This window comes from Bufo gargarizans, chromosome 3 (assembly GCF_014858855.1).
Source record: "Bufo gargarizans isolate SCDJY-AF-19 chromosome 3, ASM1485885v1, whole genome shotgun sequence".
Lineage (NCBI taxonomy): Eukaryota > Metazoa > Chordata > Amphibia > Anura > Bufonidae > Bufo > Bufo gargarizans.
Genome location: NC_058082.1, coordinates 94,174,380 through 94,187,196, shown reverse-complemented (window position 1 = coordinate 94,187,196; position 12,817 = coordinate 94,174,380). Strand labels below are relative to the sequence as shown.

The window sequence follows — 12,817 nt, the reverse complement described above, 5'->3', positions numbered from 1 at the left end:
AGAGTAACTGTGCTTTCAACAAAACTTTTGATACGTCATAGTGACAAGTCAGAAGTTTGGCGGTATGGTTGCTGAGACCCCCACCGTTCACTTAAATGAAGGGACAGAAGATCTTGGCCTATGAGTCCATAGTCCGATAACAAGGAGAGTCGATCACAGCTGCATGGGCCGCAGAGCACTTCTGCCCTTTAGTTTAGCAATTGGGGGAAGTCTCCGCTTTTGGACCCCAACAATGAAAACTTTAAATGGTTTGTGAACAGACAGTTACTCTTTAAGGGTATTAGTGTACTTCCAGCATGGACTGTATTAAGGAAGATGTGACAATGGGTACAAACCTAAATAATAATACCTTGTAGTGCACACATAGCACTGCCATGTGTTTCCCATGTAATACTGCCACCCAATGTCCAAATAATACTTCCCTGGCCTCAAGTTAGGGACTGATGTGAATGTTATTAGCATATTTCAGAACATATTAGAATTAAGAAAAATTTACAGGTAAGAAATAAAAATTAAATAACTGAAGGATGATATACACTCGGCTGAGGATGAAGCCGCTAAATTATTAACATTCTGGCTGCATATAAAAATACTTAACACATTCCGAAAATAGCCCAGATGCTGCACCACCTACATGACGTGATGTCCTTGTCAGGCTGCAGTGACCACTTCTCATTTCATAGGGTGGGTTAGGAGACATAACGGTCTCCCATAGGATATGCTGTGCTACTAGCAGAGGCGATGAAGTAAGTAGCTCCCGTTTCCTACTCTTCCCACCCATTAAAGGGGTTGTCCGCTTTTTACCCACCGATCACAGCTTGTACAAGCACTGCCTTCTCTCCTCTATTTACGGTACCTGCTCGCCGCAGCAATTGCAGTAGTGAGTACTGAGTAGTGTAATTACAAGTATGGCGTCCCAATTCACTTCTATGGGACACTCGGTCTGTTCGAGTGAATACTACAGAGCCATCCTATGAAAGTGAATGGGGACGCCATACTTGTAATTACACTGCTCACCACTGCAATTGCTGCGGCGAGCAGATGAACAGAGCAGAAAAGCCAGTGCTCCTATGGACGGTGTGTTCTCTTTAGGGCTGCAACGATTAATCAAAGTTATCGATAATATTTGTTGCTATGCGTGCGGGTGGTCAGGCGCTATTGCATGCGGGTCCTTGAACTTTGAATCAGCGCATCTTTATTACTTTACAATGAAGCTCCAGTGACAGGCAGAGCCGAGGGGGGCGTCACGTCACTCACTCACGTGACGCGCCTGTTCCGCCTGCTTCATTCATACCGGAGCTTCATTGTAAGGTAATAAAGATGCGCTGAGTAAAAGTTACTGCCAGAATAGTCTACTGCTGTGAGCGGCGGGGCCAGGGCTGCTATGTGGAAGGGGACCTGTGGATGGCACTGTTATGGGAAGGGGGATCTGTGGATGACACATATAGCATAAGATGCTATATAGTGCCATCTACAGATCCCCCTCCCCACAACAGTGCCATCCACAGATCCCCCTCCCCATAACAGTGCATTCCACAGATCCCCCTCCCCATAACAGTGCATTCCACAGATCCCCACCCCATAACAGCGCCACCCACAGATCCCCCACAACAGCGCCACCCACAGATCCCCCACAACAGCGCCATCCACAGATCCCCCATAACAGCGCCATCCACAGATCCCCCATAACAGCGCCATCCACAGATCCCCCATAACTGCGCGACCCACAGATCCCCCATAACTGCGCCACCCACAGATTCCCCATAACAGTGCCATCCACAGATTCCTCATAACAGTGCCATCCACAGATCCCCACCCCATAACAGCCCCCTCCACAGATCCCCACCCCATAAACAGTGCCATCCACAGATCCCCACCCCATAACCGTGCCCTCCACAGATCCCCACCCCATAACCGTGCCCTCCACAGATCCCCACCCCATAACCGTGCCCTCCACAGATCCCCACCCCATAACAGTGCCATCCACAGATCCCCACCCCATAACAGTGCCATCCACAGATCCCCACCCCATAACAGCGCCCTCCACAGATCCCCACCCCATAACAGTGCCATCCACAGATCCCCACCCCATAACAGTGCCATCCACAGATCCCCACCCCATAACAGCGCCCTCCACAGATCCCCACCCCATAACAGTGCCATCCACAGATCTCCACCCCATAACAGTGCCATCCACAGATCTCCACCCCATAACAGTGCCCTCCACAGATCCCCACCCCATAACAGTGCCATCCACAGATCCCCACCCCATAACAGTGCCATCCACAGATCCCCACCCCATAACAGTGCCATCCACAGATCCCCACCCCATAACAGTGCCATCCACAGATCTCCACCCCATAACAGTGCAATCCACAGATCCCCACCCCATAACAGTGCAATCCACAGATCCCCACCTCATAACAGCGCCATCCACAGATCCCCCATAATAGTGTCATCCACAGATCCCCATAACAGTGCCATCCACAGATCCCCCCATAACAGCGCCATCCACAGATACCCCGCAAAACAGCGCCATCCACAGATCCCCCCCCTGTAACAGCGCCATCCACAGATCCCCTCCATAACAGTGCATCCACAATTTGTTTTAATATGGCCTTTGAACATAATTTTTTTAAGTAAAATCATATAAACCCCTTTTTTTGTCATTTTGGTGTTTTTTCCCGATTAATCGAGGAAATTATCGACAACTAATTGATTATTCAAATAATAGTTAGCTGCAGCCCTAAAAATTCTCTTCAAACAGCTGATCGGCAGGGGTGGTGGGATTCGGACCCTCAGCAGTCGACCGTATGGCAAATGAAGAGAGGTAGCGGCAGTATCTCCAGTGAATCTTTTATTGGAAGGACTTCACAGAAAGTGTGCCATAAAATCAAGTACTGTAGCAACGTTTCGGCTGTATCCCAGCCTTTGTCAAGCCTGACAAAGGCTGGGATACAGCCGAAACGTCGCTGCTTGATTTTATGGCACACTTTCTGTAAAGCCCTTCCAATAAAAGATTCACTGGAGATGCTGCCGCTACCCCTCTTCATTTGCTATCCTGAGGATGAGGATCGGTCAGCAGATTAGCACTTAAAGCAGAGTGCTTCCATATGCGTTTGGAAGCTGAAGGGATCGGTGAAGTTTTGGTATATGCAAATGACCTTCTAGGAGCAACAGAGGCGTTGCCATTACACCTAGAGGCTCTGCTCTCTCTGCAACTGCCGCACCCTCTGCACTTCGATTGACAAGGCCAGGCAGTAGCCCTGACTTCTTCTCCTAAAGTCGATCAAAGTGGAGATGGTGTGGCAGTTGCAGAGAGGGTAGAGCCTCTAGGTGTAATGGTAATGCCCCCGTTGCGCCTAGAGGCTCATTTGAATATATTTTTAAAAAAAATTCTCAGCAATGTGGACACATGAACATGGGACCAACACAGATGTCTTCAGCTGCCATAGGTACAAAACTGCTGACAGATGCCCTTTAATTCTCCAACAGCATCCACAGCTACCCCCAGCAATCATGATAACAGCACTCCCTGAATCCCCTATATAAATGAAGCTGTAGCGTCCATGTTGTGTGCACTGCTCACGTCACTTTTATAGGACTGAAGCAACACTGTCTACGTCAGTCCCATAAAAGTGACTGAAGCCTGGGAACTGGTGATAGATGGATTTTGTGCAATAACCCCTCTAACGGGACTGTCATGCCCAGTGCAGGGCCTGAGGGGGTGGTGCGTGAGACAGTGTGTATATAGTCCTACTAGATCACCTGAATTTCATTCCATATATCTTCATCCAGCAATGTGGTTGCAGAGTAGTGCTGTAAAGGAACAATCTGACAATGTCCCTCCGTGAGCGAAACGTGGTTAGGAAGACACAAATACACCTATAAAAATACAAAAAATACATGGTCAGTTTATAATACCAACATTCTGTGCTATGCATATGATCATCCATGAGCATTGACAGTAACCTTTGAGGACTTCAAGCCGTCACGTCCCATTTTCCATAGCTCTCCCCTGTAATCAGCACACAGCTGTAGGATCGAGGCCGGGCACAATGTGACGTCACTGGCCGGGACCTTAAAATGCTTCAGTATTTCAGTGCTTGGTTAATTGCCTTTATTGCCTGAAATAACTATTCAGTGTGCTGACCCCTGGCCTGATCTTCTGACCCTGTCTTTTGATACTGACCTTCAACCTGATGTTCAACTTTTTACTGCCAACTCAGATCAGGTCTGACTTTAGCTTCTGCCGAGGCCACTATCAAACGTCTGCCAGTTTATCATGAGGACTTCATCCAGGATATCTGACTAGTAAAGGCTTTCTGGGGGGTTAATACTGAAGAATAGGTGTGAACAAGGAACTTGGAGTTAGCCAGCACGTGGTCTCCTCATTTGTTTTTGCCTTCTACTTCCAACACCAACAAGCCTAAGTTGGTCTTACCCTAATGGTGCAACTCTGTGTCCCTGAATGGAAAAACCGGTCGTCCACATTGCTGCTGCCAGGTGGCTGGGAACTGGCATCCAAGTACGCGTCTGGACTGAAGCTCTAAAGGTAGTATAAAACAGTACTGCTCCTATTGAACACAATCATGGACTTGTCTTCAGTAAGCTCCCAAGCCCCCTCTGGTGGTGGCTGCTGGCAATTATTATTTTTTGAATGTGTGAAGGAAGCAGGGAAATTGAAGCTCTGTAACACAAACATGGACTTGTCTTCAGTGAGCTCCAGAGCTCCATCTGGTGGTGGAAGATTTTATTTTTATTTTTAGATGTGTAAAGGAAGCAGGGGGATTGAAGCTCCGTAACACAAACAGTGAGCTCTGACTGCTATACAGATATTGAAATTGAAAACTCTCGCAATATGGTTGCCTAATTGCTGAACTTTATTAGGAAATGCGGCTGTACAGATCAATTGTGACGTTTCGGCCACATACGACCTTTTTCAAACTACAGCACAAAAAATAAAATAAAAAAAATAAAAGTAAATGAACGGAATGTACCAGGGCAGTGGTAGTATATACAGAGTTAATGACAAAATGTAACAATCGATAATTCCAAAGGATATGAGTCCCAAAATTCTAATTAAGTAGGGTCCAGGAGAGGCATCCAATGTAGAATCGTATACCGGTGGTAAGGAAGACGACAGTGGATAGATTGCGCAAAATCAAATGCAATCCAATATACATAATACTTGCTATCCATTATTCTATCTGAATGGAGCCTAAGGCTGTGGTCCTAGTCATATAGTGACACAGGTAACGGTATATAGGTATACATAGAGGTCTGTTGGTGTATCGATATATAGAAAAATACCCCTGTTATGAGGAGTCCCATCAGGTGAAGTAGTGTAGTAGTGAACCATACAAAGAGACAGTAAGCCATGGAACAAAATAGTATGTCGGTGTCCTGGAGGACTAAGATTACCTGGTGCTGCTGGAGCAGAGGAAGAAGTGGAACAAACGCTCAGCGTAGTGTGCAGTCACACAAACAGGTATGCGCTTGCTGCATGTTAGACAACGCGCCATTTAAGAAAGCGCGCCAGCCATGTGCGTACGCGGTGCATGAGCATATGGGAGAAGAGCGGGTCAAGCCTCGTTCTGAGGTAAGTCGAGGCTGGAGCGCTCCAGTGCTAGCGGAGACACTACGTACAGGGATAGAAGTGACAGTGATTTCACTGTGAACGGGGTGGGAACCCGACTCTCAGCATCCACCATAGTAGAGTGCCAGGAAGTTTTGCTTCGAGATGCTCTACAGATATATCATGAATACATTCAGCCCAGAAACTGAACAAATCTAGAGGTAAATCAAATGAAACATCAGTTTCCCTTTAACAATGCTTCCTCCACTCTGACATCTCGTTGGTATTTATGTTCTTTTTTACCAAAGCGTTCTATGTGACAAACAATAACCAAGTAATCCTGACAGGCCCTGACATACGCCGTTATCTTTACCCTATAAAAGGGCTTTTTCCAGGCTATGATTCTATCTATCACGATGCAGCAACAGTCATTACAGCACAAGGCCCTTGAACACGGTGTCAGCTTTCATCTTCCAGATGCCAAAGCCGGTACCCAATGCACCATAGTGCTGAATTTCACTGTGCAGCAATTTCATGCTAACCTGATTCGCTCTCAGGATCCAAGCCACAGACTAATCTTGCTGTAATCTGATGGAAAGAAGCGCCATCCTTTCGACTTTGTACAGAATCTTTATTTTTCCGGTTAAAAAAAATATAAAATACGCATTTGCAAAATGACACACTTTGCAGCTACCAACCTTCCAACTTTAAGGTCATCATGAAGAAGTCACATGGACCTTGAAGACACTTATTGGTACCAATTCATTTTGCTTCGCTAAAATGGCATAAACTCATGGGGAATCCTGGTTTACCGATTACATCAAGCGACTTTTTCCTGCTCGCCTCATCCTTTTTCCATCTCCTGATACAGTTAATCATGCTGCGCGGTGCTTCTGTTTGACACCACTCCGCTGATCCTGGTGTCTTCATACTCTAAATTATCTGTGATCTGACCCCTCTTGTCTCCTCCACCTTGACAATAACCCAGAATAATCAGCTTAGCCGCTCTTTCTGCACGGCTCGATTCTCTTCTGATGGAATTTTTTTTTTCTAAATCGGAATTTATAGTTTCATTATTTGCTTTATCTGTAGTAGAATAATTTCCAAAATGTGTACAGATGGTTCCCCCTGACTGAGCAACCTCTGGCAACAGGCCGTCTTAAAGGAAACGTATAAAACTATATTTTATATTAGTGATTGAAACCAGATACTGAAAAATATTTTTTGAAACTTTTTTTATTTTCTAATTTCTGTACATGATCAGCCATAATTCCTATTCTGCTGCAGTGATAGAGATATGCTTTACAGCAGCATCATGGACCTTAGGAACCTATAGACTCGAGAGGACTTCCATGGGAGAGTGTTGTGGGTATGCTTTGTGATTCTTGTAGAGGTCACCGTGCAGGCTGGAAGAGGTGGTGAGGTGGATCCTGTTACCTATATATTGGTGTTATCTGTCATTGTAATCATGCATGTGATGATAATGAGATGACTGCTGAGAAGTGATCTCCACAGAACAGGAAGTGTCATACAGTTATGTGGCTCATTAATCTATGTGAAAAATGCAATAAAAACTTGAGTGAAACAAACTTCATTTCCCAGTGCCCGAACGACATTGCGCCATCCATTGTGCAGTGGACAGAGGTGGTAACTGCGCAGCTGCTCCCATTCAGTTTAGTGGGAGCTGAGCTGCAGTTACCTGTACAATGGATGGAGCTCTGACGCTGGAGCTACAAGTTAAAGAGGTATTCCCATCTGGGATACTGATGGCATGTCGCTAAGATATGCCACCAATATCAGATAGTTCCAGGTCCCACCTCTGGGACCCGCTCCTATCTCCAGAACAGGACCTCCAAACTGAAGAAAGAGCAGCCCTGTATGCAGGACCACCCTCTGTTCACTGCTACGGGAGTTCGGAGGTCCAAGTGCTGCCTCAGCTATTTCCATCAGTCCAATATCAGTGAATGGAGAGGTGGCAACCTTTCTATTCACTGCTATGAGACTTCCAAAAATAGCCAAGCCTGGCTTTTTTCAGAATTACCATAACGGTGGAGAGCATGCAGCACTTGTGTGGTGTGTTCTCCTTTACTTCGGAGGCTCCATTCTAGGGATAAGCGAATCGACTTCGGATGAAACATCTGAAGTTGATTCGCATAAAAAGCGAGCGCTCTGTAGAGTATTGGAATGTATTGGCTCCGATGAGCCGAACCGAAATCAGGAAATGTTTTTTTACCGTATAAATCAATTTGTGAATTATTATGCGAAGTCTCGTGAGACTTCGAGAAGTAATAACTTCGGCTCATCGGAGCCAATACATTCTAATACTGTACGGAGCGCTCGCTCCGTACAGTATTGAAACAAAGTTTTATGTGAATCGACCTCGGATGTTTAATCCAAAGTCTATTCGCTCGTCCCAACTCCATTCTCTAGATATGATCAGGTCACAGAGGTGGGAGCTGGACCTATCTGATATGGGTGGCATATCCTGGAGATATACCATCCACATCCCAGATCAGCTGATGGGCAGGGGTGTGGGGTGCTGGATTTCTGCCAATCTGATATTGATGGCCGGAGAGCCACAGGTTAGAGACCACTGCTTTACACTTTCTATGTTCTACTAAAGACTAGAAGACTGAAAAGCACAGAAAGAAGCTGTTAAAGGGGTTGTGGAATTTTAGACAACGTATCCCCTATGCACAGGATAGGGGATAAGTGTCTGATCAGCAGGGGTCCGACCACAAGAACGGAGGCCTGTGCTCCCCAATTTAAATGACGTGGAGCCGATTACTTGTGCTCAGCTATCTCCGGCAGATACATAGAGCTCAATGGAGTGGCAGCATGCATGGGTGTGTGCTGCTCCATTCAGACGGGGATCACAGGTTCCCAGCGGTCGGTGCCCCTTCCCCATCAGACACCTATCCCCTATACCAGTGGTGACGAACCCCACGTGTGCCAGATGGGACGGGGCCCTCAGTGCCCTCTCTGTGGGGGCCGTGCGTAGGCTTGCCACCTGTGCACTATTACTAATATGTGTTCCCATTGTGGAGCGCTCGTTACTAGTCTTTGCCCGGTCTCTTCTGCTTGTGTTAAAAAAAATTAATAAAACTCAACAACTCACCTATCTGATCGCGCTGTGGTGAACACTCGCTGCTCACTGGATGCACAGGACAGGACCTTCGCTCCAGCGTGATGACATTTCGCACAATTGAGTGGAAGCAGCAGGACCTGCAAAATGTCATCACGCTGGAGCGAAGGTCCTGTCCTGTGCATCCAGTGAGCAGCGAGTGTTCACCGCGGCGCAATCAAATGGAGGAGGTGAGTTTTATTTTTGCACAAGAGCAGTGGGGAAGGAGCCATTATTAATACTGGGAGACACTAATGGAGGAAAAATAGTACTAGGGGCCACTAACGGGGCATTCATTTTACTGGAGGCCATTTATGGGTACGTTATTAATATAGCAGCCACTTATGGGGGCCTTATTATTATTATTATTATTTTATGCACTTATATAGCGCTGACATATTCTGCAGCGCTTTACAGACATTAATATCAAGCCGTTCCCAATGGGGCTCTAAGTTTAATCTCAGTTCCCTATCAGTATGTCATTGGAGTGTGCGAGGAAAGCCACGCAAACACGGGGAGAACATACAAACTCCATGCAGATGTTGTCCTTCGTCAGATTCAAACCTAGGACCCCAGCACTGCAAGGCAACAATACTAACCACTGAGCCATCATGCTCCTTAATACTGGGGGACACTAATGGGGCATTGCTAATACTGGGGGCCACAAATGAGGCATTATTAACACTGGGGGCCACTAATGGGGCATTTTTAATACTAGGGGGTGCTAACAGGGGCATTCATTTTACTGGGGCCTGTGTTAAGCCACGTCCCCACAGCTTAACTTGGCCGGTATTTTTCAGTATTCAGGTTATATTGCCGTGTTGGCGCTTTGTGATAAATAAGTGGGTTTTGGGTTACAGTTTGGGCACTCAATCTCTAAAAGGTTCCCCATCACTGCCCTATACTGTGGATAAGGGGTGAATTGTCTTAATGGGACAACCCCTTTAAGTTCTGATTTTATTTTTTAAGGCAAAACAAATGCAGGGCAATCTTCAGGCCTCGTGTTATAGAGCAGGAGGAGCTGAGCAGACTGAGATAGTCACCCGTGTGGGTGGTCCTAATCAGCAACTGCCGGCTATACCTGTACGCGCAGTCATGCAGAGAGGACGGTCGGCCACTGATAGGACCGTCTTCATGACCCCTAACTTCAGAACAACGTAACATGCTGCCTGCAGACTGCACCGTATTTTCACGCTGACAGGTTCCCTTTAGGCCGCTTTCAGACGAGCGGGTTGCATACTGCGTCCCGCCCTGACCTCCCAGCACTGCCGGGGTGGCATAGCGTTATATTGATTTATATTGCTATGTAACCCTTTGAGGTCTGGAATGTATTGGATAACACTGACATAATGCTGTCAGTGTTATCCAATACATTCCAGAACTGTAAGGGTTACATAGCATCATAAATCAATATAATGCTAAGCGACCCCGGCAGTGCTGGGAGGTCAGGACGGGAGCTGTCTTATACTCACGCTGCGAGTCTGCAACTTCGGCAGTGCTGGGAGGTCAGGAAGGGTGCTTCTACATACTCACGCCGCAGTATGCAACTCGCTCGTCTGAAAGCGGCCTTAGGCTACATGCACACGAACGTTGTTCGTTTCCACGTCCGTTCCGTTTTTTTGTTTTTTTTTGCGGATAGGATGCGGACTCATTCATTTCAATGGGTCCGCAAAAAATGCGGACAGCACACCGTGTGCTGTCCGCATCAGTATGTCCGCGCCGAACCCCTCGCAAAAAAAAATAGAATATGTCCTATTCTTGTTCGTTTTAGGCATTGTTACAACGGACCCGCAAAAGAAAAAGGATGGCATGCGGATGTTTTTCTTTTTTGGCTATACCGCAAATTGCGGACCGTAAAACACATACGGTGGTGTGCATGTAGCCTTAGCCTCATATGTCAGGGAAATGTGCCAGAGAACATCCGACCGCTGTGTTTTGGCAACATGGCCCTTTGGATTATGAATTTGGCAAATATAACTCAGCGCGCAATTAGATTTGCTTCAATGTATCTGCAGGATTAATTACTTCCTACGGAACGTGGAGACCCTGACTGAAGCGTCCCGTGGTGGCAGCGCACCTGTAAAAATGACAATTACAATAAAGCACATGCCACAGATGTGTGACCGGTGACATAACATGGATGTCTATATGATATCTGGGTATAAGTCACATTTACCAGACCTAAACTGGCAATATAATGACATTATGGGTAGACAGAACAGCAGCTGCTACCATATCCGCAAATCCAACCTCCTCCAGGATCACCCGTCAGACAAAATCTAATAAACCACTTGGGGGGTCATTTATGAACAGATGCACGTCATTTTTTGGTGTAGACCGGCGTCTAAATCGCCAGTCTTCATAAATGTCCCCCTTGGATCTTATAGGAAATCAGAGAATGTCCTGTAAATTCGCTTCTCTATCAATTACAATTCATCAAACCAATAGATGTTATTCAAATACTGATTAGACCAAAGGTCTGCATGTAACTAATGCAAGACTAGTAAACCTAAAAAACTTAAAGGGAACCGGTCCCCTCTCCTGACATGTCTGTTTGAGTAACCACTTGCATCCCCAAGGTAATAGCCCTCCTCGAGCATCTATTCTTATGGCTGTATGATGTGCCATTCCTTTATTATTCCTGCTAGAAGTTATGAATAAATTGCTAGCAGTTTGCAATGAAGGTCCAGCAGGGTGTTACCAATCAGGGGCGTGTCCCCGCACAGCCTAACACCGGCAGCACTGAGTCAGACTGGTTCTGTCACTTCTGTGCAGTACAAGAACAGCACACTGCTTTGAAGGGGTTATCCTATGACTGATGTAAAAATAATAATCAGACATCACATAGTACATGACAATCTCTGGCTAACAAAGCTAGAACCAGCCTTGTACCTCCCATGGATCCAGAGATCTCCCCATTCATTGCTCTGATAGATTTTCTTCTAGGGTGGGGGTGGGGGTGTCCTTTTTGTTGCAGCTCTCTCCCTATCACAGCTCAGGGTGTGTGCCCTTTCTGCTGCAGCTCTCTGCCTGTAACTTTCACAGCTTCTAACAGTAGATAGAGCTGATGGCAGGTAAAGGATTTTACTGAGCACGTGCGACCACTTCAGCCATTTGGACAGAGAAATAAAGAAAAGAATGAACAGCAGGTGGCGCTATACTGATAGATTTTATTGAATAACTCAGTGGCTATACTATACTTTTAATTACATGCAATTCCAAAAGTATTCAGATCAGGGTGCTAGTTTTTAAAATGTCGAATATTTTCCGTGGGGCAACCCCTTTAAAGGAGAAAAGTGCAATGCTTTGTTTCCCCTGTGGTGGTGCTGTAGGGAGATTAAACACCTACTGTCAGGTCTCCTTATGTATTAAAGCCAATGAGTGCAGGTCTGGCTTGATCAGTTTATCGTCGTGGGACACTTCTAACAAGAAGAAATTGTCCAGATGGGTGGCATGGCCTCATTAAGCATCCAAAATGGATTAGAGCTCCAGCACTTAAATGGCCCTGGAGTACCATTCTCTTTACTTCTCTGGACATTGTAGTCCACATGGAGAATGGTCAAGTCAGGTGAGGAACCGAGCAAGAATGCCTCCATGGTTTACTGCCACCTCCCTCCCACGAAATGTCACCCTGCTTGTACCACCCGCTAAATAAAGAAGTAGCCTCCGACATGTGCTCTGTGATAGAATCTGTATGTGATGAGTTTACAAGAAGTGCTCGACAGCAACAATCCTCGCCCGTGAAAGGTCATCCTCCCAAACACTGGTCCAGAATGAGCACACATTCTCCATCTCCACCCTGCCGGGCCCCTGCTTGAAGGCGATATTGTTTTCATATGCTAAACAGAGAAATCCATGTGGTGAGCGCCAGCAGACCGGGCTTGTTGAGAAAATGTGTTGAGACAATACCCAAGTGTTCTGATATTTATACTTGAGAAGAATGTATTACTTCAAGCTGTCTTTCTCCTGACTCATCCATTCCTGTGTATTGTCTCGTGCTGGCTGGAAGCCTCGCTCAGCTCCCAGGCCATCGTTCCAGTAATCCCTGCTAAACTTATCTCATCAAAGTAGCCGAAATAAAAGGGCAAAAAATGTAATAAAATAGTCTGGGGGAT

At 46.2% G+C, this 12,817-nt stretch overlaps 1 protein-coding gene across 1 annotated transcript in view; it reads right to left on the bottom strand.

Moving 5' to 3' along the window:
• Window positions 1–12,817, bottom strand: part of CWF19L2 (CWF19 like cell cycle control factor 2) — a 137,285-nt gene that overhangs the window by 19,750 nt on the left and 104,718 nt on the right. Inside the window, exon 14 of the mRNA XM_044287021.1 lies at window positions 3,769–3,885. Within this exon, the coding sequence (XP_044142956.1) occupies window positions 3,769–3,885 (117 nt within the window). The remainder of the gene's footprint in view (window positions 1–3,768; window positions 3,886–12,817) is intronic.